Raw genomic sequence first — 25,807 nt, 5'->3', positions numbered from 1 at the left:
AGCAGGAATCGAGGGGTTCCTCTCTCTCTTTCTCTCGTGACTCTCCAATTGGAGCAAGCAAGGCAGCATAGCCATCTCCTCCTCTGATTTTCGCCCAGGGAACGAAGCCCGCTCACTTCTTGGGTTTACACGCACCAGTGGCTTGGACGAAGTCCGAGAACCGAAAACTGAAGCCGCAGCCTTCCTGTTTTGCACATCTAGCCGAGTAGCCACCGAATCGCTTCTCTCCGGGTTTTCGATCGAAAGCTTCCCACCCCCCCCTGCCTCCCTCCATTCGCGCCAAACCTGCAGCTCTACCATTTCCTCGATTATATGGTACTTCTTTGTCACTACCCGATTAGTCCACATGAAACTATCGATTTCTAGATTTTTACTGCAGAAGGTTTGTTAATGTGGATACCTCCTTTTCTCTTGTACCAATTTTTTTCCATTCAATATCATAAGGTTGCTTCACTCGAAGCATTATCTTAGATATGTCGAACTTTTAAATACAATGGATGCTTCAATTCACCTTGTGATTCCTTACACTCGTTAATGAAACTGGAAAGGGTATCTTTTTCCGAGCTTCAGATCTAATATTCCATATAGAGTCGGAACTTCTGAATTTGTGGCTAGATTATTGTCTTAATCCAAGAAACTATTAAAAATCGAATTGTGGACTTCTTAATGCCCGGTATGCTTACTAATTTGCTAGAAACTTATCCACGGGTGATGCATATTGATGAACACGTGGAGATTGAAGTTATGTACAGAGGGTTTAATTATCATAATTTGTATTGCAACTACACCAACGATTCAATAGATTTCTTACTTGAACTAAATGCCTGCTCCATTTGAATACTGTTGGCTAGAAATAATTCAATTTGAATGAAACTTAATGATTAAACTATCTTTGTGCTTGGGAATTGCATGTTGAAGTTTATTTTATGCTTACATATTTGAATAATCATTAAAATTTGAACATTTATTTACCTTGACTGCATGAACTAAGTACATTTTAAATATATCAAGTTTTGCTTTATTTAAAAGTTTAAGCCTACATAATGAATTGCATAGAAGTAATTTTTTTAGTAATAGATGAAACTTTTCTATTTATTATTCATTATAGATACATAAACACATACTTGGCCTTAATAATCAAATAATAGAGAGGATCTCCTAATACATACATACACACATACATACATGCATGCATGCTTACATACATACATATTTTTCCTTGATGTTCAATGAAGTAGAATAACATGTATTAAAAGTTCTTCAAATTTTCTCTTTTACTTTGATTATCACATTCATTTTTATCCATCTTCACGATCTTGTGCCGAATTAAGTTCTAACATAATCCTCCTTGATTATATAGTAATTAGTTTAAGTGTTATCTTCATTTCTAACTCTATATGAACTAAACCGTTCCTTCTCATATATGTCAGTAGGATTTATCGGCTTCCAAGTATCGATCAGGCGATTTCATTGATTTGACATCTATATATGTCTGACATGCTACATATTCTTCATAACATTTATTTTATATATATATATAGATATAATCCTTTTCATTCATCAATCATGGCATTTGCACTCATAGGATTACTTAGTATCCTATTTGCACCAAATTTTTATTACAAATTGTTTTGCATTTTGTGCGAGGGGGGCCCTGATTCTTTTTTTGAAAATTTGTGGAAGTGCTCGATATTAATTCTTTCTTTGTCCAGGTATAGCTATAATCTCTTATCAACATTTTCAAATTCAAAATATTGAGATGTAAATTAGGATAAAGATTTCCCCTCTTAGGTTAGCACCTTGACCATAGGTCTCCTACCTCTTTTGAGTGCGGGAAACTTATGGTTTGCCTTCTAGATCAGTCGGATTTGAGGACTGCATGGATGACTCGCTTCTTCTAGCTGGTGGTAGGCGGGGAAATTGGAGTTTTCTATTTCACTGTTTGGGACAAACGACCTTGGATAAGCCATTTGTAGAAAACTATTCAATCTAAGCACTCTACACTGAATCGTGTGCAGTTAAGTGTAAAGTGCAGTTGTGTTTGCCGTCGACATGAAAGCTGATGCAACATAGATAAAGAAAAGATTAATAAGATGAAATAAATGACCATTAGTCAACATAATGTTAAAACATGTACATGCACGCACGCGCACACATATAATATTTACCAAAATTTGTATTAAAACTAAATCAAAATAAAGCAAAATAAATTAAACTTAATCCAAACAAAATTAAGAGTATAACTCAAAAAAATAAATCAATTTGAATGCAACCTGGAGCTAAACTTATATATTTAATATAAATCAAATTAAGATAAGTTAATTAATTAAATCTTAACTTAATTAGTTTAATTAAAATTAAATGTTGAACTCAAATTTTACCAACTCAATTTAAGTAAATCAATTAAATCAAAGTAAGCATATAGTTAAAGTTAATGTAAGCATTTAACTTGAATCAAATTAAGTAAAGTTAAATCAATTAAATCTTAGGATTTGATTGGGGCTGCTGCAGCTTTATAAGAAGCACCTGTGAAGTTGTTAAAGAATAATTTGATGTACAAAAAGCTGTGATGGTTATAACTTTTTTTTTTTTTTGAAAAAGCCAGTTCGCAGTTAGAAAGCCGCCACTGCACTTAGCTAGGACCGGTGGAAAAATACTGATTTTAGCGGTAGCTTTTTGAAAAAGCCGTCGAAACGCAGTTTAACCAAACAGACAAAATTGAGGTGTGGTGCCGCATTGTCACCGCTCCATCGTCCCAAACGGACCCTTAATAAACTTAAATAGCTTAAGTAAAGTTAAATATTAATTAAGACTAACTTAAATTAATAAAATTTTGATCAATTACTTAAGATTTAATTAAATTTAAGTTAAATCAAAGCATTAATCAAACTAAATTAAACATAAATTTTATTTCAATCTAATTTTACCAACTCAATTTAAGTAAATCAATTAAATCAAAGTAAGCATATAGTTAAAGTTAATGTAAGCATTTAACTTGAATCAAATTAAGTAAAGTTAAATCAATTAAATCTTAGGATTTGATTGGGGCTGCTGCAGCTTTATAAGAAGCACCTGTGAAGTTGTTAAAGAATAATTTGATGTACAAAAAGCTGTGATGGTTATAACTTTTTTTTTTTTTTGAAAAAGCCAGTTCGCAGTTAGAAAGCCGCCACTGCACTTAGCTAGGACCGGTGGAAAAATACTGATTTTAGCGGTAGCTTTTTGAAAAAGCCGTCGAAACGCAGTTTAACCAAACAGACAAAATTGAGGTGTGGTGCCGCATTGTCACCGCTCCATCGTCCCAAACGGACCCTTAATAAACTTAAATAGCTTAAGTAAAGTTAAATATTAATTAAGACTAACTTAAATTAATAAAATTTTGATCAATTACTTAAGATTTAATTAAATTTAAGTTAAATCAAAGCATTAATCAAACTAAATTAAACATAAATTTTATTTCAATCTAATTTTACCAACTCAATTTAAGTAAATCAATTAAATCAAAGTAAGCATATAGTTAAAGTTAATGTAAGCATTTAACTTGAATCAAATTAAGTAAAGTTAAATCAATTAAATCTTAGGATTTGATTGGGGCTGCTGCAGCTTTATAAGAAGCACCTGTGAAGTTGTTAAAGAATAATTTGATGTACAAAAAGCTGTGATGGTTATAACTTTTTTTTTTTTTTGAAAAAGCCAGTTCGCAGTTAGAAAGCCGCCACTGCACTTAGCTAGGACCGGTGGAAAAATACTGATTTTAGCGGTAGCTTTTTGAAAAAGCCGTCGAAACGCAGTTTAACCAAACAGACAAAATTGAGGTGTGGTGCCGCATTGTCACCGCTCCATCGTCCCAAACGGACCCTTAATAAACTTAAATAGCTTAAGTAAAGTTAAATATTAATTAAGACTAACTTAAATTAATAAAATTTTGATCAATTACTTAAGATTTAATTAAATTTAAGTTAAATCAAAGCATTAATCAAACTAAATTAAACATAAATTTTATTTCAATCTAATCAAAATAAATATAAGCTGAATTGTAAACTTTTTTTTTTGATAGAAAAAACATTATTTGACTTCTTATGCATTTCATCGAAAAAAGAATTAAAAAATAAGGAAAATGACCTAACTAAAACCCATATACAACTCACACAAAAACAAAGAAAATCTAAAGGTCCTCTTCCCAAAAAATGCAAAATACAACACACACCCAAAAAAACAGAAAACAAAACAACAAAACAGAAAACAAAATTAACTAATATCATTTAAGGCTACTCTCAAAAGTTCAGCACCAGGAAGTTTCAATCCAGTTTTAGCCGCCTAATGAGCAACCATATTCTTCTCTCGCTTGGTATGAGACCAACAAATAACCAAGCTTTTAGACAATTCAATAATCCTTTTCATTTGAAGGTTAACACTCCAATGATGATCCTCTTTCAAATCTGCAATACCTCCATAATATCAAAGAATCAATTTCAAAAATAATATATTTCCATCCACATTTAAGAGCCACCTGAAGAACAAACATCAAAGCATCATCCTCAACAACCAAAGGGGAGACAGGAAAAACACCAGCCGAGAACCAACATATAACAAAACCCAAGAAGTCTCTGCAAACTCCACCAACACGAGCACAAGTACTTTTCCAACATTCGTCTATATTGATTTTGATGAAGGGTGCACAAGGTTTACTCCAAGACACCAAAGAAAATACTTTAGGTTTAATATTAACAGGTAAAGCTATTTTTTGCATCATAACCATCATTTTACCATTCTTCTTCATAGTAGGAGACAACAAATGAAGCTCTTTTAACGGATAGGAAAAAATCAAACTAACGGTATGATGTACATTAGGAGACACATTATTAAATTTAGCATCTTTCCTAACTATCCAAATGAACCAAATAGTAATAGCAGGTACAACAGTTAAGAAAGCATGACCATTAGCTCTCCATTTAGTAAAAATCTTAGAAATATTAGTAACCTGCAACAAAGTATTCGACCAATGCAATTTCATAATAAATTTTCTCTAGATTTCATCAACAAAATTGCAATCCACAAAAAGTTGATCACTGGTTTACTTATTATTTTTGCAAAGCATGCAACAAGAAGGAAGCTGCAATCCTTTAAATTTAAATAAATCATTAGTAGGAATGATACTATGAAAAATTCTCCAAATAAAGAAAGAAATTGAAGGCTTGACCCAAGGGTTCCAGTTCCATCTAAGATCCAACCCTTGAAAGGATTTAGCAAAGCATTTAGAAACAGAATCCCAATAATGCCTTTAATCTTGGGCACATCAATCTTATTATTGGTAATAGGAATCAATGCAATGAATTTAACACAGTAGAGTGAACCTTCTGCTGAAGCTCTCTGAAACACCATCTATTATCAAACCAGAAATCATTTACTTTGATATTAATCTCGGCAGGACCACCATACCAGTCAACTAATGCACTATTACCAGTCCACTTATCATACCAAAAGGAGCAGTCCCCTTTGCCAATGTCCCAACAAATTAAATCTTCAGTGTTTCTAGCCACTTTTAACATCTCTTTCCAAATAAAAGAATCATTCTTTTTAATAGTAATAGCTAGAGGATAAATATTAGAACAATATTTGGTATGCATAAAAGAAGCCCAAGTGGAATTATTCATTCTGAATCTATACCATAATTTCATGTAATTAATCTTAATAGAATCAGATAAGCTCCTAAAACTTAGACCACCTTTGTCAATGAGCTTACAAAGCTTATTCCAACTTCTTCAATGAACCATAGAATTTCCTTCGCCTTCCCAAAGGAATTTATTAAATAGATTTTCCAATTTTTTAATAAACCCCATAGGCATGTTCATCACTTGCAAAGAATAAAGAGGGGGAGAGATAATCACACTCTTAAGAGGAGTGATACGCCCACCAAAAGAAAGAAATTTATTATCCCAAGAAAAAATCCTATTTCTGATTTTGTCAAACAAATTCAAACAAAGTGCATTACGATTCCGTCCCTTATCCAGCATGAAGCCCAAATAAGTCAAAGGTAACAGAGCCTTATTACAACCAGTAAATTCCATAATCCAATCTTTCTTAGCAACGGTAACTTTCTTAGAACAATAGAAAAAACACTTAGAAGTATTAAAATTCAAACCAGAAATAGTTTGAAATTTAATAATCTCTTCCCAAACTCTCTTTATGGAAACTTTATTAGCATTAGTAAAAATGATCAGATCATTAGCAAAGCATAAATGTGAAATACTCAAATGACCCTTTTTCTTATAATTCACAGAAGGATAAGAAAGAAATAAGCTATTCAATCTTCTAGATAAGTAGTCGAAAACAATATAATAAAAAGATAAGGTGATAGAAAATCACCCTGTTTTATTCCTTTATAAGTTTTGAAGAAACCATACTTATTGCCACTGATAAGAAGAGAAACTTAAGCATAAAAATAAAACTGAAGTAAGTCAACTTAAATCAATCTGAATAAGAAATTAAGTTTAATCAAACACGATCTAATTTTAAACTAAATCAATTCAAATATGTTAAACCACTTAAATCCACTAATCTGTTTGAGTTAAAACTTAAACCAATTTGATTTAGATTTTTAGGTGGTATGCCACACTCTTGAGCGAGGTTTTACACATTATTAGGATCGGGGAGTTGTGAAGAATGACACCTCTCCCGCTTTTCATAACATTCTTTATAACATTAAAATTAAATTGAAACATAGACTAAAATTTGAAGATTAAAGCATATGCACAACATTTAGAAAACTTAAACTTGAGTCATCTAATGATAAGAAATTAAATTTTAAACTCAAATCACTTAGACATAAATACTAGAATGCCTACCTCACAAACTATATTTTTAATTGCTTTTACTAGTTCACAAATCTGGATTATGTTAGGCTAATGATGAATTATATATGTTTTCTACTCTATGATTGGATGTAGATTGAATGAGTTTGGTGAATGTGTATTTGTCATTTTAGATGAACAATTAAGACGGTTGTTTTGTGCGTAGATTGGATGTTTGGGCGATGTTTATTGGTCTTTTATTGTGCTAAAATGCTAAGAGGGGGCATGCAATTAAAATAAATTAAATTAGTTATTTTTTTTTGTTGGTGTTTGCTAGCCCATGCCCCCATATATACGAATGACTAAGTATGACTGTGGGCTTGGTGCCTGAGGGCTCTAAGTTCGATTCACTTGTGTTTGTGCTACTTCCCATATATACTTTAATTGAGAATTTTCTTTGGAAATAATCATTCCTTTGTTGTAATTAACTAAGCAGATGTGCTTTTTTAGGGATATTAGACCTCAAAATTAAAATAATCCCTGTCTTTTAGGATAGGGGAATAACTTATGATTTATAGCCACATGGAGTAGTGAAATAATCACTTTGGGATTGAGGTTATTATTTTCATCCCTCGATGTGATATACCATTCCTTGATGTCAAACTCGGTCACAAGTGAAAATTTCAAATTTTATGTGCTTGGTCCCCCATGGAGCAGACAAGTTTAAATTTTTGGAACAAAATCATTGCTTCCCTTAAGCTCATTTTTTTCAATAGAAACCACTATGAGTTAAATGTGACTGGCAATGCAATCTTTGATAGTCACAACTATTTAATATCATTTTATACAAGAATATTAATGCTGATATATAGTAGCTTCTTCCCACTTCAACAAGCCTTCGACATTTAAGAGCTTCTTGTAATCTTCTATTTGTTTTCAACAACGATTATGACATCATGTACTCTTTTTAAAAGAATGTTTAATATAACATGCTATTTCCTTTAAATTCTTCATAACCTCACTGGTGGCACCCATTATCATAAAATTTTATCATGTATACTAATAAGTATGCATTGCAAAATTAATCAATCAATTATATGAGGCCTTTTTTCATCACTCTACATCTCTTACAACAACAACAACAACAAGTTTTTATCCTACTAAGTGGGGTCGGCTACATGAATTTATTTTCTCCAATGCATCCTATTGAGCAATGAAGTATTTATCATTTTACATCTCTTAAATAAGCAATAAATTTTTTACACTCGTCACCCCTTCAACATGTCAAACGAAGCATTTACTATTGATAATAGCGACGTAACAACTATGAGGAGTGCTACTGAATGATGTTTTTTTTATCAAAAGTAATAAATTGATGCAACTATAGGCCCTAACTAAATAAGTAATAAATTGATGATTTTTTACTCTTAATGATAAAAATTATAGCTATATATATATTTTACATTAGACTCCTAAATCAAATTCCTAGTTCTCATAGGCTAAAAGATGAATAACTTTTTGCTCAAATAATCTACTTAATATATATATTTTGTTTGAAACTACTACGTCTGCCCACTTAGTCACATTTCAACTAACCAAATATTAAATTAATTTCATAACATAACTAGGTTGATATAAGTTATAAGTTCAATTCATTAAAATAATTATTAAGACAAGTAATCACAAGGTAAGCATTTATAATAAATGTATGATAATTTATCACTCTAAATCAATAACAAAGAAGCTGCCAATTTATTTAATTGTATTAATACTCACAAGCAATGGTTTAGAAACATCTTATAATACTTATTTGAGATATGAACTTGGAGAAACTTTAGGACCATGTCTAAAATATATTCACTGTAAAAGTTCTCTTTAACTTGTTTTATAGACAACGAAAGATTCTACACCTCATTGAAGTAAGTACCATATGCCCTTTATATGAGGATTGCTGCTGTCCCTTCTTTTTTAGTATGGGTGAAAAAATTAGTGATGTTTATTTTTAAAAGTGAAATGCACATTTTCAGTTATTTCACATTCCCTTTTTGGTCTTTTATTCCTCAGCATTCTATCATTAGAAGCCAAATGACCTTTCTGTCGGGAGGTATACCTTAATAACAGCAATTAGGTTTACAAGTAAGACTTCTTTTCTGATTTGAATTTCTCATAACCCTATTGTTGCTTCAATTGCATTAGCAACAAATGTTCTGGGATAGTTTTTTTTTTTATTACATTGATGTCAGGAATGTGATCATTCTAGGCTGGTATTTTAGTATCCATCATATTATTACTTTAATTTCATTGCAATTCATCCGCTCACACTTCCTAGAGATTTAATATGAATCATTTGAGTGCATAAGTGGGATGTCGAGGAAATGTTACTTTTGCCGGTATCTATTTAAAAGCTATGCTATTTCACATTCGGAAATATTTTTCAAATAACGACTCCGCAAAGAACTTAGGAGTGTCTGGAGACTGTTATCTTGACAAATTGAGATGTAGAATGTGGTTTATTTTTTTTATTCTGATTAGATACCTAACTCAAACTCGAAAATTTATTCATGTCGTTTCAAATTTTTATTTTGTCGGTTGTAACATGATCAACTTGGCTTCTATCTTGTAATTGTCTTTCGTAAAATTTGCATGTGGATCTGCTACAGTAATGGAACAACTGAAGAGGCGCTCACATGTTCTCACTGGAGAGGTGGTATGTTCGATCATTTTTTTTTTATGCTATAGGATAGATAAGTCCCATGTAGGATTTTATGCTTGAACTAATCTAACAAATTGCTTTAATATGATGTAGAATTTTGCCCACGAGGATGATACACGATTAGAGACAACTAGAGCAAGATGTACAGTTTGTAGTTGAATTTTTTGTATTATTTGTACTTTTTCATATGAGAGTTATTTCTTCTACAAATTGCTGCTGTTTTATTGTAGTGTCTAATGTTCTTAAAAGACATCAAGCGTTGACTGAGCGTCTTCAAAGGTATGCTATAAGCATAGACTCCTTACTCATACAACCATTGTTATCATCTCTTAATGAATATTTCTCAACATGCAATCTTGCTTTAATATCTTAAAGAAAACAGATGATGACAGCATATTGAGAAAAATTGAAGTCAGTTCATTTATGTTATCTTTGGGGTTATATAACCGTATTCGGAATCAAAATTGTTGTCCGACAAGATCAACCTAATTTAGTATAGAAGCCAAAACCCGCTGAAAGTTGCAATAATTAAAATAATTAAAATACCCACACATTTTTGGAAATTTTATTTTAGATGTATAACATTGGTAGATATTGGCGTGCTTTTGATAGTTCCAACTTAGGGTTTGTTTGGGATGAGTGCAATTGTCTGTTAAATAGTTTTAAAACTTTTATGAGAGGTCAAAGTTTAATGATTTTGTGGTTATTATTGATTTTTTCTCTCTCAAAAAAGTCAAACAAAATGAGTGATGATATGTAAATTAAGCTATAAAAATATCATCAAAAAGCAGTCTAAATGTTGTTTTAGGACTTTTTTAAGATTAAGTGCATCGGGCTGCTTAGTATTTTGGTTCAATAAAATTCCATCTGTATGCCTTCACTTTTTATGGTCCAATTAGAAATCCTTTCCAATGAACTCTACCTAACTTGTGTTATTGCATTTATACATTGGGTCCAAATGGAATTCAAACGTAATTTTGGGGCCTAGATCTCCATTTGTCTAACATTTTGCTGCATAAATTGCACAAATAAAAATATCCATGTGTTTGATGTTAGTACAATGTTGTGTTCACTAGGGCCTCTTTTAAGAATCACATAATCACTTTCGTGATATTAAGTTGGTTTTCTTACTCATATAACATGACTCATATAAACATGAATGACGTTTATATTTTCTTGTTATTCTTGTAAATTCATGAAAGTATAGAAGAAAGCAATAGTTTGAGTTTTGAAGGACATGGAAATTATTATTTATTTTCTGTTTGTAAAATGGAAGTTACTTGGATTAACAATGGTTTTATTAGTTTCTTAATTGGTTATTGGATGACACAAGCTATTGTACTTTTGAATTTATTGGCTTGGTTTGTTATTTTGAAGTGAAATTTTTATTATATTTTTTTCGTACCTGATTTATTCATTTTTGAGAGAGTTAAAATTTTATTTCTCTTAGGCAAAATTACCAATATCGCTGATTCTAAGTTTTGTTGTTAATTTCTCTTTAGGGACTCCGACAAAATGATGTTTGAGCGTTTGATAAAAGAGTTTGAGGTTGCAAGGGCTTCTCAAACTGATGGTATATTTCGCTTGGAGGCTTTTAGTAAAAAATTTTTTCTTTTTAATATTTTGTTTTTTTTATCTTGGAGCTTTTTTTTAGCTTGGGATTTGTTATAGGAAACAAGTTGGGTCAGAATATTTTGACAAAAAAATGGTCAAGATGGATCTCCAAGCCTTCAGATTTTATTTAAGTTAAATGCAAAGAGTCACTCAAAATTACCATTATTTTCATCTTTAAACAAATCCAACAATTTTTAAAATCATCTTGCATAATTTTTAATTAGAAAAATCTGACCCAATTGCTTTTTTGTTTGTTTAAGTTGACACTAAGAATATGAATGATGTAAGGATAATAGTGGATAAATGGTTGAAAGATAATTATTTATATGAATATTCCTAGTAGGAGGGTGGTTTATGTTAAGTTAATTATTTGTGATGATATTAGAAATGTCATTTTTGCTTATGTTTATCAAGTTGAATTGGAAGATAATTACAACTAATGCTCGGGGAAGAAAGGATTACTATTGATTGTTCCTTAACTAAATGAATAGGTTTAAATAGTATGATTTATGAGGAAATTGACGATAATTATGACAGATAAGATAGAGATATGATTTAAGAAGCTGTATTATATTACATTATAGCACATGAACAACATCACAAATAATATATTCAAGAACAATGTATTAAATTATGCAATTAAGTGTTGGTATTGCGGTGTTCTCCGTTCATGAGGCGAAGCGTAAGTCTCAAAACGTTCTGAGACGCAATCTAACAATTTAAAAATTATTTAGAGTCAAAATAATATAAAAATTGATGTATTAGCCTCATAACTTATAAATATGTCAAAGAATATATATTATTATTTTAACATTGTAAAAAGTGAGAAATTGTACCTATACCAAGTAATAAAGTACACAAATAATAAAATATCATGTAATGATTTGCATAAATAAAAAAAATATAATGTGGATATCAATTGAGCAAATTACTATAAAATGAATGAAAATAACATAAAATGTTAAAGAAAGACATAAGTGGGATGAGCATAATAAACTTCTCTCACATATTGACTAAGACAATAATGTTCATTGATAGGAATATAATAAATAATTAGAACTCAAAAGTACTTATCATTCTCATCACTCAGGGAGTTGGAGCATCATCATAATGAACAACTTTCTCCAACATCATCATAATGAACAAATAATGAACAACTTTCTCACAACTTTCTCCAACATCATCATAATGAACAACTTTCTCAGTGGCCTATTCTTAAGATGAGTCTAAGTTATCCCCTTTTCCTTCTTTTTCAACCTCAGTTTTAATTTTTTTATATTTTCTATTTAGTAGTAATAATTAAAAAAAAGAAAATATTATTTAAAATTTTAAACAATTCCAAATTCTTAAAATTTTATAGATACGTTTTCATTTTATCCCTTCTTATCGTGTGGTTGATGTGCTAGTTTTATGTTTGTTTCCATAAAAGAAACAATGTTATTTATTTTTTTGGTAACTCGGATGGAGTGATCTCATTATCATCATATGCAAATTACTCATCATCCGATTACATGACTTCACATAGTGGAGGATTTTCATCATCATTGAATCCTATTTTCTTCAAATTTTTGTCATTTATAATTTATGTCTAGAAAATCGTCTTTAAGTTTGTCAGATGGTTTTTCTTTTTTGTATGAACTCAAATATTTATGCTCCACTTGTGCTCACATCCATATGACAAACTTGTAAATCCTAATATTTTAATAGCAAAATGTTGTAGCTCCAGAGTACCATCACGAAATTCGATCCATCATTCAACTATATTTGAGTGAAAATAGTATAATTATAACTTAAAAGTTTAGAATTTGATGATTGACATCTTATTTTAATGAGCACTTTAGATAGTAAAAATTGACTGAAGATATTTTGCAAAGTTATCTTTAACTTCTTATAGCCGATAGAAACATTCCTTATTTTTAATTGTAAAAAGTTGCATATCAGCAGTCAACCTCTAGATGGCTTCGTCGTCGCATTCTCAATTGGCTCAATAGTAAATCTATTCATACATCGGTATAACATCCTAAATGGCTTTTTGTTTAGGCTTGGTAGATTATGTTGGATTGAGCTCAACTTAAGCCTAAGCCAAATAGGCAGTTAAGTCTTTTATCTCTTTTTGTTTTCCTTGTCTTTGCCTACCCAAGTCCAAACTTGACATGCGCTTAGAATTTTTTCATTTAATTAATGGCTTAAGATTTCTGTTGAGCTCATTGATGTTTTGCGGAACTATGATATGAAAATACACAAATGTTGATATTGCTTGAATATATTTCATGAAGTTTTTGTAACAATTTTTGATCTCTGACTTCTTATAATTAATGTGCTTTAGAAATATCTTTAGAGGATGAGCAATGGAATGATGGATTATTAGCCACAATCCGCGAGAAGGTACCATGTTTGCCATCTTTGCTAGGTTATCTTAATTTTAGCTTATCATCTTAGGCTGTGTGTCATAATTTTTTACAGCGTCATGTAATCGTATGATTTTAAGGAATTTCTTAATTATTCTTCTCAATTTTGTATATTTGATACTTCTTGACTGGGCTCAAGTTTTCTGTTAATTGATAGTGAATAATGAACTTGATTTATTTTCTACCAGGTTCATTTGGAAACTGATAGAAAGGCATCTTTGAATGAATCTAATGAAGCAAGCATGCCAACAGATCCTCTTTTGGATGCAAAGATCACATATAGGATTGGAAACAAGGTCATCATGTCTCAAGCTATCAAATATTGTATTGTTGGCTAATGATTTTCTTTAGATTCTAGTATCTTTTGCATTATTGTATAGATTAATTTTAAAAGCAACTAGTTAAGTTTATGAAAAAATGTTATGCTTTTCAGATTTATCATAATGAGTTGAACACTATCATCATTGGCATTTTGCTATTGATTTAGATAATCTGCTGAATATGACCGAAGTTGGGATGTTGTTTCTAGCTGTTTTGAATTTAAATGCATTGAATGAGTAGAAAATATTGAAAGTGATCGCACAAATAAGAACTTGTGATATTTAGGAGATAGATGGAAGTATTAACATTCCACATTTTTTTATTGCCACGGCTATTAAGTTTTTTTTAGGACTAAGGTTTTTAATAGGTGCAACCTTATGGACGTTGATTACCTTTCCTAGATTTGAAAGAACTCAATTTAGGAATTTGTATGGCTTTATTATCATAATACAATTTTCATTTCTATTAGTTCCATTTCAATATGTTGCTTTGTGCTCGAAGAAATATATTTTTTTGGGGGTGGGGGGGGAGAATGATCATGTTAGGATTTGCTTGTTTCATTATTCATGAATTTACCATGCATAGTATAATGTCATGAATGTGAGAGTTGTCCTTTCGGTGTTTTTTTAGCCGTGGGTATTCTCGTTTGTTGTTATCCCTAATTAATTTGGGTTTCACGCGCGCCCACGGGGGTTGGTTAAGCTATAATATGATCATGAATTTAATACTCATCAATTATTGTTGGAAAACCAATGCTGCACGAAAATTGCAAATTTCCTTACTTGATGGGTGTGAATTTCCTTACACCCTATAGCTTTATTTGAAGCATTTTAAAATTTTTTGGAGTCTCTTTATGCATCACATTTGTACACCAAAGTGAGACCTGAACGCATTGATTTTTCCAACTCTAATATTATTCTAAGGCCATGATTTAATGCTCATCAATTGCTGTCTGATATTCGTTGCTCGACCACAATTATTGGACTATCGTCGTATGACAATCGCTGTCTGATCGTCGTTGCTCGACCATCGCCATTAAACCTCTGTCACCTGACCATCTCCATCATTCGACAATAGCTCTGATTATACTTTACTCTCTACCTCCTCACTGATGTTTTCTACTACACTCGCAAGAAGTAAAACTAGCAATTTACACTATTGTAATTCTACCTTCTTCTACGGAGACATGTGAAATTTTGTGACTTATGCTTGTGCAGTAAAATCATTTCGACTAGGCTAGGCTATGTGAATTTTCTCTTTTTAGTCTTCTATCTAAAAATTTTAGCGTCTCCTGATTCTTTTGCATCTATTTGTGTGTTTTTTTAGCCGTGGGTATTCTCGTTTGTTGTTATCCCTAATTAATTTGGGTTTCACGCGCGCCGACGGGGGTTGGTTAAGCTATAATATGATCATGAATTTAATACTCATCAATTATTGTTGGAAAACGAATGCCACACGAAAATTGCAAATTTCCTTACTTTATGGGTGTGAATTTACTTACACCCTATAGCTTTATTTGAAGCATTTTAAAATTTTTTGGAGAGTCTCTTTAAGCATCACATTTGTACACCAAAGTAAGACCTGAACGCATTGATTTTCCAACTCTAATATTATTCTAAGGCCATGATTTAATGCTCATCAATTGCTGTCTGATATTCGTTGCTCGACCACAATTATTGGACTATCGTTGTATGACAATCGCTGTCTGATCGTCATTGCTTGACCATCGCCATTAAACCTATGTCACCTGACCATCTCCATCAATCGACAATAGCTCTGTTTGTACTTTACTCTCTACCTCCTCACTGATGTTTTCTACCGCACTCGCAAGAAGTAAAACTAGCAATTTACACTATTGTAATTCTACCTTCTTCTACGGAGACATGTGAAATTTTGTGACTTATGCTTGTGCAGTAAAATCATTTCGACTAGGCTAGGCTATGTGAATTTTCTCTTTTTAGTCTTCTATCTAAAAATTTTAGCGTCTCCTGATTCTCTTGCATCTATTTGTGCGTTGGATCTTTGTGAAAAATTATGACACAAAACTCTCTTATTTTATGGTGTGAATTTCCTTACACACTAGTTTTATCTGAAGCTTTTTAAATTTTTTTGAAGGACCTCTTTGAGCAGTGCTTTTGTATCTAATATTTTTTCTTAACTCCAGGAAACTCATTCTAATAATTTATTATTTTTATTAATTATAGTTATGATTTTGGTTAAGATCAACATCCAATCTTTGATATGACTTATTGCTATATTATGTATTTTTGTCCAAGCAAAACATGGTCTTAAACTGTCTTTTTTTTTTGGTTGCCAGGTTATTTGCTGCCTTGAAGATGCTAGAATTGGCATACAGTATGAAACATCATTTGCTGGTAAGCATGTTGAAATGTCTTTGGAAAAGTGTATTCTTTTTTATTGTCTGTTTCTGTTGTCCCTAATTTACTTACATTGCTGAATTCCTTCCATGGAGAAGGCATGAGGGGTGTGTCATCAAGTTAAGTCTTTTCAAGATTGAGTCACTGTTAACTTGAGCTTGACTCGTGGATATTATATGGTTGGCTCTAGCTTATATATTAAGCTCGAACTTTTCTCACCTAATATTTTATGAGATCGAGATCTAGATAAATGCATGATTTTAGCTCAATGTTTTTAGCAAGAATTCTTAAAAGTTAAAAGAAGCTTCATCTGTAGGCTTATTAATTGGAACCTCATTAACAAACTTGCTAAATCCTCTTGAGTGAGTAGCATGATTTGTGCTGGATGGTAAAAAATTTGTCATTTTTGTTTAGGATTTCAAACTTCTGAGCAAAATTGAATCGTACTGCTTGCGCGTAACTCAAAGTCTATATTCTTTTGCATATGGCTTTATTTGGTACAATGGAAATTGAAAGCATCATCGAAGATATAAGTTGTTGCATCACAAGTATAGCTATTAGGAACTTAGGGGAAAAAAAAACCTCAAATTAAGTAAAATTTAGATTTAATCTACATCACCAAATAGCTTATATTGGAAATTGAAAAGCTAATAGAAATAAAGTCTTTCAACAATTGCTTTTTTCTGTTTTAGCTAGGTTTTTGTGTTTGTGATAATTATATGGCTTGTGGACTTCCCTACTGTTTTCTCATCATTTGGCATCTATAATTGGTGAGGGAGTGATTCTTGGTAGCTTATTTTTTTTTGCTCACACTGCTTGGAAAATGATCTTAGGATCAATTTGATGGTTTTAGTCGGGGTCTTATTGCGTCGTGTAAAAGAGTTGCTTTTCCATTTTAAAGTTTAAGTCTAATCTTTGCTTTCATGAATTTTATGAAATCAAATTTAAGGAGAAAATTGTCTCTTATGCTATTGTGCAGGGGATCCATGTGAAATTTACCATTGTGTGCTTGAAAGCAAATCGTTTCTTGAAAAGATGAATGTGATTCAGCATACCGTACCTTTCTTTCTACCAATTCGCGAAGCAGAAAATGATCTTCTCTCTTCTAATGCCATAGTATGCTTTCTTAGACCAGGCTGCGTCCATCAAATTTTTTATTTCAAATCTGCTTCTTTTTCAATTCTGCATCATTTTCTTAACCAGAAATTCATAGACTATGTTGGTGCAATCTGCCAAGCCTATGTGAACAGAAGAGAACAGGTATCTGCATCTGTTCTTATAATTTTAAGAGTATAGTCGGTTTTTCTGACTGTATTATGTTACGTTTTGTTTATTTTACTGTAGTTTCCACGGCTTCAATTTTTGGTATTCTCAACTTTTTTTTTGGTGGCATTTGCTATGAAAGATTGTGAAGCAAATTAGTTTTCCATATGTTAACTGTTTAACAATTTGCATGTTTAAAGTATGTTGAGGTCCTTCAAATCATAGAATTGCTGTGCATGTATTGCATACGCTTTAATTACTTGTATAATCCTAAGATATTATACAGTTTGTTGCAATTCTTCGATTTTGTCTGTGTAAAAGTTCCCTGCGCTTTATTGAGCTTGAGATTGATAAGCCCTTCCAGAAATATGAGTAATTATTCTTTCTCAAAGCCAAACTTTTCCATACAATATTATGCTTTTCTTTCTTGTTCTTTTAGGTTCGGCTTATTAAGGAGCTCTATGGTAAACAAATTAAGGATCTCTTCCACAGTCTTCCGTACAATATGATTGACTTTGTTTTGGATGACTTTGATTGGTAAGGCCTATTTAGCCTCTACATTATTATTGATACAAAATCTAGCATATAAATATGATATATCTCGTAGTTTTAAGTTCAAGCCAATTCAATTTATGTGCAATATCTACTCTTTTGGTAGGCCAAATTGACGTGGCTGAAGCTGTTTTTATTATTTTAAAAATTCAGTTTTGTGGATGCTGCTTATAGATCAGAAAGTGATTTGCTGTTTGATTGGACTCGTAGTTATTTTTAGATTGCTTTGCTTTATTTTTTTACTATAAATAAAAGCTCCGGCTATTCTAATAGACACTAACCTAAACAAATTTCTACTAAAATAAAATAAAATAAAAATGAGGAAAAAAGTTACTCAAATAGAAAAACTATGCATTATAACAACCAATACATCCTCGAGCCTTTAATTATTTTCACTCCGCCTTCTCTTCCATGCGCATCCTGTCTGCGAGAGCAACAGTTTGCACTTCTCTTTTCAGTTTGCTCCAACCTTATCTATGTTAGAAACCCTCCTATTCTTGAGTCTTCATTCTCATCCACATTCATATTTAACAAAGTGTGCCGCCTGCCCCATTACAATCCCCCATGCACATCCACCTTCACATCTTCCACTTTAACATCCGTCCCATCCATGAGACCTCAGCCCATTCTATTTTGCATATACCTACAACTTTTTGGGTTCATGAGGGCAACTGACAACACCTAATAGTGAGTCTTGTTTTTGTCGCTAGTCTTGTTCTCTTTTGCCTTTGCTTCCAAGTGTTCTAGTCCACAAGAACATCTGACATCACAGACTTGCAAGTCTTGTTTACAAGAGCATCTGATAGCACAGAACATGGAGTTATGCCTTTTTTCCTGACAATATTTTAAAGTTTAAAATTAATTTTTGCTGTATGCTACTTTTTGCAGTTGATTTATGCTTTATTATTAATTTAATGGAACGAATTTGAAAATGTTTGAAGGCAATTTCTTATGTGCAAGCATGAGGAGACAATTTGGTTCTTCTCAACTTGAAGAATATGAAAATTTTGAAATATATATTTTGTGGCAAGATACTAAATGACAAAATATAAGATTTAAGCACTATCCTGTTGGGGGCATAAGAATGCCAAATTTATTCTTATCCTCGAGAAAGAAAAATAAAATTAACACTTAAATTTAAAAAAGCACTAAAATAGCATATTAGCTTATCACATTTTTGACAATGATGCTTTTGGCGATGATTATGATGAGTTTAAAGATTTAAAATGTTTTCTTGATTGTTTGAGCTAAGAAAAAAGTCAATGTTCTACATCACCACTAAATTGAAAGTTCTAAAGGTGAAAGGGCTTTCTGGCACGTATCTCTCTTTTATTCTCAATGTAGTGAAGAAAATGATATGATAGATGCAAAAGAAGATGGAAGCTATAAGGGAGGAATCGACTGATAGAGAAATTCTAACTTTGCAAAATGGATGTATGATATTGGAATTTTTTTTATTGCAATAAATGATGATAACTATACAATAGCATTGGGAGCATTCCAATGGTTATGTCCTAGAATAAAACATAAAACATTTGCGTTATGTGGCGAAAGACTTAGAGAAGTAATTGCAAACTCATTACAAAGATTATGCTACTTATGGTTGCACTTTTATGGTTGATGGTTGGAAATCTTGGATCGGCAAAAAGTTATTGTAAATTGTTCAAGAGAAACTACATATATATATAAATAAATAAATAAATAAATAAATAAATAAATAAATATATATATATAACTCATGTTCAAAGAATGCACAAAATGTTTGACTTGTTGAGCAATTACATTGATCAGTTGGGCCACATAATGTGATTCGTGTTATTTGTGGCAATGCCTCAGAATGTTTTAGCTAGTGAGAAGTTAAGTTGGCCTTGCCTATAATGCATTTGGGTGTGAACATAATTAGAGTGCATTTGGATTGATAAACATTTCTTGAAATATGCAATTAACATTAACAGAGAAAAAAGATGGTTAAAAAGGAACTAGAGGTAAACATAGCCAACTAATAGATGGGCTCGGTCATAATCAACGAAAGGAAGAAGGAAGTGGGAGCTATCCACCATCCTAACAAAAAAAAACTATCATGGAAGGCCCTTTTTGCACAAGCATGTGCAACTGTGTTTTTCTTTCTATCTATATGTTGAAACAAAACCTGCTTAAAAGCAGACAAAAAAAAAATCTTCAGCATATTGCGGTTTAGCTTTCCATACCTCATTGGAATTGGTGTATTTGGATTGATAAACATTTCTAATCTTGAATATGTACTCTTTAAATTATTGGAAAATAAATAATTTCGTTTATGCGATTTAAGAAGATTTGAGTTTCAAATATATTAATCTTATTAAACTTTGTTGCAACTCCATAACAAAATAAGAAATAAGTTGGAGCATGATTGCACAAGGAATTTAATGTTTGTAAACTATAATAGGACTTTGATCCAAATTAACCAATTTTGTATCAAAATTTTTATGTGAGTGACCATTTTGGATGAATTTTGTATAATCGAATAAACAGTATAGAAATGTGATACTTTGGAACTGAATTCGCTGCACAAGAATAGTTGGTTTTTCTTGGGATTTAATTTGATTTTAAATTATAGTCATTTTAAGTACAATATGTAGAGCTATCTTTATGTATGTCTATTGATGTGGGTTAAAAATAACCATTAATAGAATTTATCATCTCTATGAATAATCAACTTATTGTCGCAATATAGTATTAAAATAGCTTGCATACAACCTTGTTATAAAACATAAAGTGTAATAGCAAACACTTGATTTAGTCTTTATGTTCTTAACGAGCTATCTAGCTTCAAGTTATTCTTCGGATCTATGAATGCTTAAGACACGGAGTTTAGTTGGACGACCTGCTTCATTGGCTCATTTGTTGTTAATGTCACTAGACATCATGCACGGTATAGTGCCCTGCATGAATAACTCTCATCATATTCATTTTTCAGACATCAACAATACTTTTTTAAATTCACGTTATTATTGGATGTGTCCTCTTCATTATCATTCATAACTACATTAACAATTACATTTTCAATCTATAAATGAATTTCACTACATAATTCAAATTTGAAATTGAACATACTATAGAAAAGTCACGTCCCTTTTTGTGAAAAGATGTAACAAGCGAATGCGAAACATAACTAGAAAAAAAAAGGACAATTGAAGGGGCTTCCAAGAACAATAGGAAGATGTTCAACATTTTACTTTTCAGGACTCTCAAAAGGTTATGACAGTAGCGAACCTTCCTTACATTAGCCATGACCATTGAAATTTCACTTGTTTGGATCATCAAATACATTTATAGCTAACAAGTATATTTGCGTATCTTCATAGATTTTTGGATTGCTATCTAGCACTATAGATGCTACATTTCTTCCTCTTCCGCTCACCTAATGCACTTCATGTGGTTTATATCTTTGATCTATTCCATTTGCTAGCATCACTCTCATTCTGCAGGGCTTTGTTTACGATGTCATTAGAATGAAATTTCTTGTGAGAGTACTTATAGTTGCCATATCATTTGACTAGTCATTCTTTGAAGGTCCATGCTTTCTTACCTATGATAATTATGTTTGTGGACATTATATCCATTTTTTGTAACTCTAGATTAATACCTTAATATTTAAAATTCCTTATAGCAAGTAGAACCTACAAACTTTTTAATGCCACTAAGAAATGTTTTTGATTAGGCATGAATCTTGATGCATCTTATGATTGAAAGCTTACATAATCAAATTAAGAGTCTTCTATGCTTAGACTTTTACAGATTTACAATCAAACTGAATGTTTTGTGAAACGAATCAAACGACTCCAAAAGCGATATGATCCACAAGTCTAAACGAGTCTAGATCAAGCACTTGAAGCATAATTGAAAATATTGGGATGTTAATTGGAGGATCAAATGATCTCCAAAGCTTGCATTCTTACAATAAAATTTAGTTCGATAATTTTAGTGAGCTCAAAATTGCTCAATTTTAACTTCATCAAGGCATTTAAAGACTTGAAAATATCATATTTTCAAAGGGATTACTCTAAGACATCTGATTGATTTTTTAGAAATTGGTGTTATTTACAAAGGTTGTTACTCTCAAAATTTATAAATAGACACTTACTCATTATTTGATGAGTGGGGAACTTGAAGTTAAAGGACATTACTCAAGGGAACTTCGAGGTTTTGAGTACTCTTTAAGCTCTACCCTTCCACCATCTTCAGACCACCACCTCTTAGCCCCTGCTGCTGTCGGGCCATCACCTCCTTACTGCTACCACCGCCTGACCGCTGCCGCCTTCATATGACTGTCTTGGCCGTTGTCATTGCCAGATTGTCGTCATTTTCGTTGACATCGAACCACAAATTTTGCCAGATTGTACCACCTCCATTGTCATCGGACCTCTCTGTCTTTCGCCTTTGCGAACCACTATTATCTGGCTGCTATCTTCATTTATTTGTCGTCGTCGTAGGACCGTCATGGCCACCACCATTTTAATATCGTTGTCGTTATCAGACTTCCATTGCCACCTTCAATGCTAGACCACAATCGTTGGATCACCATCTTTGCTGCAATACCATCGGCAGACTGTCCATGCCATTAAGTTATTGTCACCACCATTGTCGCTAGATCGCCATCATGACTTTATCACTGCTCGAGTGCATTGTTGGACCACCGTCGCTCAACTATTAACTATGTCGAACCAGCGTTGTCGTTGGACTTCCATCGGCTCCACCGTTGCTGGACAATTGTTATTGCTATATGGTGACTTCGTCACTGAACCACCATCGCCACATCACTGCCTAGTCGCCACAATCGGGACTACCACTGTTCGACCATTGTCATCCGATTGCCTCCATCTAACTATCACTGTGAGACAACCGTTGTGTTTCATCATCGTCAAACCGCCACCATCCAACCATTGTCGTTTAGAAAACCACCAACCTATGGTCTCCTGATCTTTATCGCCCTATTAAAACCGTCCAACTTCGACGCATAACTACAATTACTTGATAGTCGATGTTCTACAATTTTCTAACCTCTATCATAAGACTAAGTTCTCTCGACTTGTGTCGCTTCACTATAATTATTTGACCACTGTCGTCCAACTACAGCCACTTGATAACAATTTATTGACCTTCGTCGCCAGACTACGGCTTTTCGACTTCTCCCCACTTTAGTTTTCTCACCTCCATCACCTAGCTGCAATCTTTGGACCACAATTGCTCCTTTATAGTCTTTTGATCATCGTCACTTGACTATTGTCACTTAGCCACCATGACATGTTGGCACCAACATCGGCACTCTTCGGCCTCATTGCTCAGGGCAACCCATAATATTGATGCATATTTGATTTTACATCCTCCACTCGAAGATGACACTAAACTTCTTATTCTCTTGACGCTTTTCCTCAAACAAAGAATGTCGAGATTTCTCAGGCGATCTCTTGAAGGCAACTCCAAAGTTTGTAGGCTTTTCCAGCTTATATCATGGAGCTCAGTTTACACAGTTTATTTCTGTTACAATGTGTCAATATCTCCCTAAGTATAAGAAGGGGCATTCTATGTAACTTATAACATATATTGTTGGAATTATTTCAACCAAATTAGGCCCGTGGTTTTCCCAATTTTGGGTTTTCCCAAAAAAGTGTTTCTTCTTTTAGTTTTTTTCTTTTATTTTTTGTGTGCGGGAACGTTAATTTATCACCTTCCCTTTGCGGATTTTTCTCCATGTCACAACTAAATATTCATTATTGGCGATAATGACCCTACTGAAAATCAAGGAGTAACAAATACCAAGACCTTAAGCTGTATTTTCACCAATCATTGGGCATATCAATCGTTAATTTGGCATCCTCTTTAGATCCTATCAAAATCCCGTGTTTGAGATTCCTCCGTAATTTTCAATCTTTGTTAAGTTCTACTTTTCAATCACTCTTGCTTTATCATATGCTCGTTCTGACCTTTTTAAAGTTCATAACCAAATTTTGCTATCATTTTTTTTTCAGTTTCCTAGTCCGATATCTCTCAAGCAAAGATCAAAGAAAAATATCTTCATGTCTCTTTCCAAGTGACGGAGGTGCTTCTTTCACGTGTTGAGGTAGCAATTTCAAGAATTACTTCTGGATGAAAAGATTGAGTATTGCCTTTAAAAAGTCTCTTAGAATAATTTACCTAGGCTATTTGTAAAAAAATTCTCATAAATCAAAGCCTTTCACCATAACTATCTGAGGTTTAAAGTTGGCAGAAAGTCACTGGCGAGGAGTAGATTGGGAATCGCTGAATATATAATGCAGGGTACTTAACATTAGGTGCAAATATTAAAAATTAATATTTTAAAGACTCTGGAGGGCAAGTTTGAAAGGAGAAGCTTACTGCAGTGGATAAGCAGATAGGAAAAAAAAGGGGCTAGCGAAGTCTTAGAAGTTTGGAATTCCTACCTGAAAAATTGAGTCAGACTGTTACCATAATAATAAAGTACAGCTCGCTCCCTTGTCATAAATTTTTTCTAAACTCATACGTTCTCAAATGTTGAAACCATTTTACACCCCTCCATTGTTTAAACGTCTTTTATACTTTTTGTCCAAGTAATAATAAGAATGTTTACATTGACATCATCCTAATTGTCTCTTGATAGTATTAGAAATCATAGATTCAGTGTAATGGAAAATCTGTCCCATTTTAGACATAATATACGAATAGCAGATATCTGATGCTCCAAATCACTCCATTTTCCTTGGCTCAGCAAGGTGACTGTGAGTCTTAGGTATGCTGATCTTGTTTCTATTTTACCAAGTCGAATTCGAGTTCTTGCTTGGCCTCTTCATCCATCAAAGAAGATCTTAACAACTGAGAAAAAGGGAAGTACTGCAGCAGGTCAATCTATTCCGTCACGCCTTTTATATGCAGAGGACGCATTGAGAACTTTGACTTTGCCTGAAGGTTGGATTAGAAAAAATCTCATGGTTCATCTCTTAGGTTAGATATTTTCTTACACTGATGCCATTTCTAATATTCTTTTGTATTCTGTGTTGCAGCATATGCTGAAATCGTCCTGAATTTGCCTCGAGTTCTTCAGCAAATGTTTCCTCCGGGTGGTACCTGAGACCTTACTACATGGACCTTGATGATCATACAATTTAATTGATATCAGGGGATAGAGTTAGATTTCTTGGTGCATTTCAAGTTGATATTAAGGATTATAGTAGTGCTGAATGCTGGATTGGTGAGTTTTTCTCGTCTTTTGTCTGTAAAATTTCAGTGAACTTGTGATTGCCGTTGACTTGTTACAGATTTGTGTGTGTGTGTGTTTAGAAGTGCTGTTTGTAACCATGTCATACATACGTAATCGAGCTGCAGCTTGTCGTTGTATTTTTTTTTTCTTTTAATTTGTCTTATAGAGGCAATAGTATTCCATCCTATAAGTGCATTGTCCTTTCTAGTGTATTCACGATATTCTTCTTAATTCTAGAAGTATACAATTTGCAAGAGTATTGTTTTTTCTCTCAATTTATAAACTACAAAAATGTTATTTTCTTCCCTTAAAGTCTAATACTGTCATAGAGTTCCCTACCCATCTTCTTTTTACGCATTTTTTTACATGCATAATGAATAATTTTTGGCTGACGTCAAGAAAAGCTCATGTCAGAAGATATAATATATATATATATATATATATATATATATCTTATATATATATATATATATATATATATATCTGTGTGTGTGTGTGCGCGTGTGTGTTGTGATGAATTTTTACTTCAGGTA

The 25,807-nt window shown here is 32.4% G+C and overlaps 1 protein-coding gene across 5 annotated transcripts; it reads left to right on the top strand.

Moving 5' to 3' along the window:
• Positions 1–6: 6 nt before the first annotated feature.
• LOC110023513 lies at positions 7–25,501 on the top strand. 5 transcript variants are annotated; one of them, XM_020722973.1, is made up of 13 exons: positions 7–315; positions 9,452–9,495; positions 9,598–9,646; positions 9,735–9,783; positions 11,007–11,077; positions 13,445–13,503; positions 13,715–13,822; positions 16,165–16,222; positions 17,205–17,341; positions 17,429–17,485; positions 17,928–18,025; positions 24,786–24,982; positions 25,078–25,501. In XM_020722973.1, exons 2-13 carry the CDS (start codon positions 9,454–9,456, stop codon positions 25,143–25,145), a joined length of 993 nt encoding a protein of 330 aa, XP_020578632.1. In that variant the 5' UTR covers positions 7–315; positions 9,452–9,453; the 3' UTR covers positions 25,146–25,501. The 5 variants fall into 5 exon arrangements, with proteins under 5 accessions (XP_020578632.1, XP_020578629.1, XP_020578633.1 ...); XM_020722970.1 differs by having other exon boundaries at positions 9,452–9,498; XM_020722974.1 differs by lacking the exon at positions 25,078–25,501 and adding an exon at positions 24,049–24,140 and having other exon boundaries at positions 9,452–9,498; positions 24,786–24,860.
• The last annotated feature ends 306 nt before the right edge of the window (positions 25,502–25,807 follow it).

Source organism: Phalaenopsis equestris, unplaced genomic scaffold (assembly GCF_001263595.1).
Source record: "Phalaenopsis equestris unplaced genomic scaffold, ASM126359v1 Scaffold000224, whole genome shotgun sequence".
Classification (NCBI taxonomy): Eukaryota; Viridiplantae; Streptophyta; class Magnoliopsida; order Asparagales; family Orchidaceae; genus Phalaenopsis; species Phalaenopsis equestris.
Note: the sequence above shows the minus strand (reverse complement) of the source record. Positions and strands in the feature narration are given on the sequence as shown.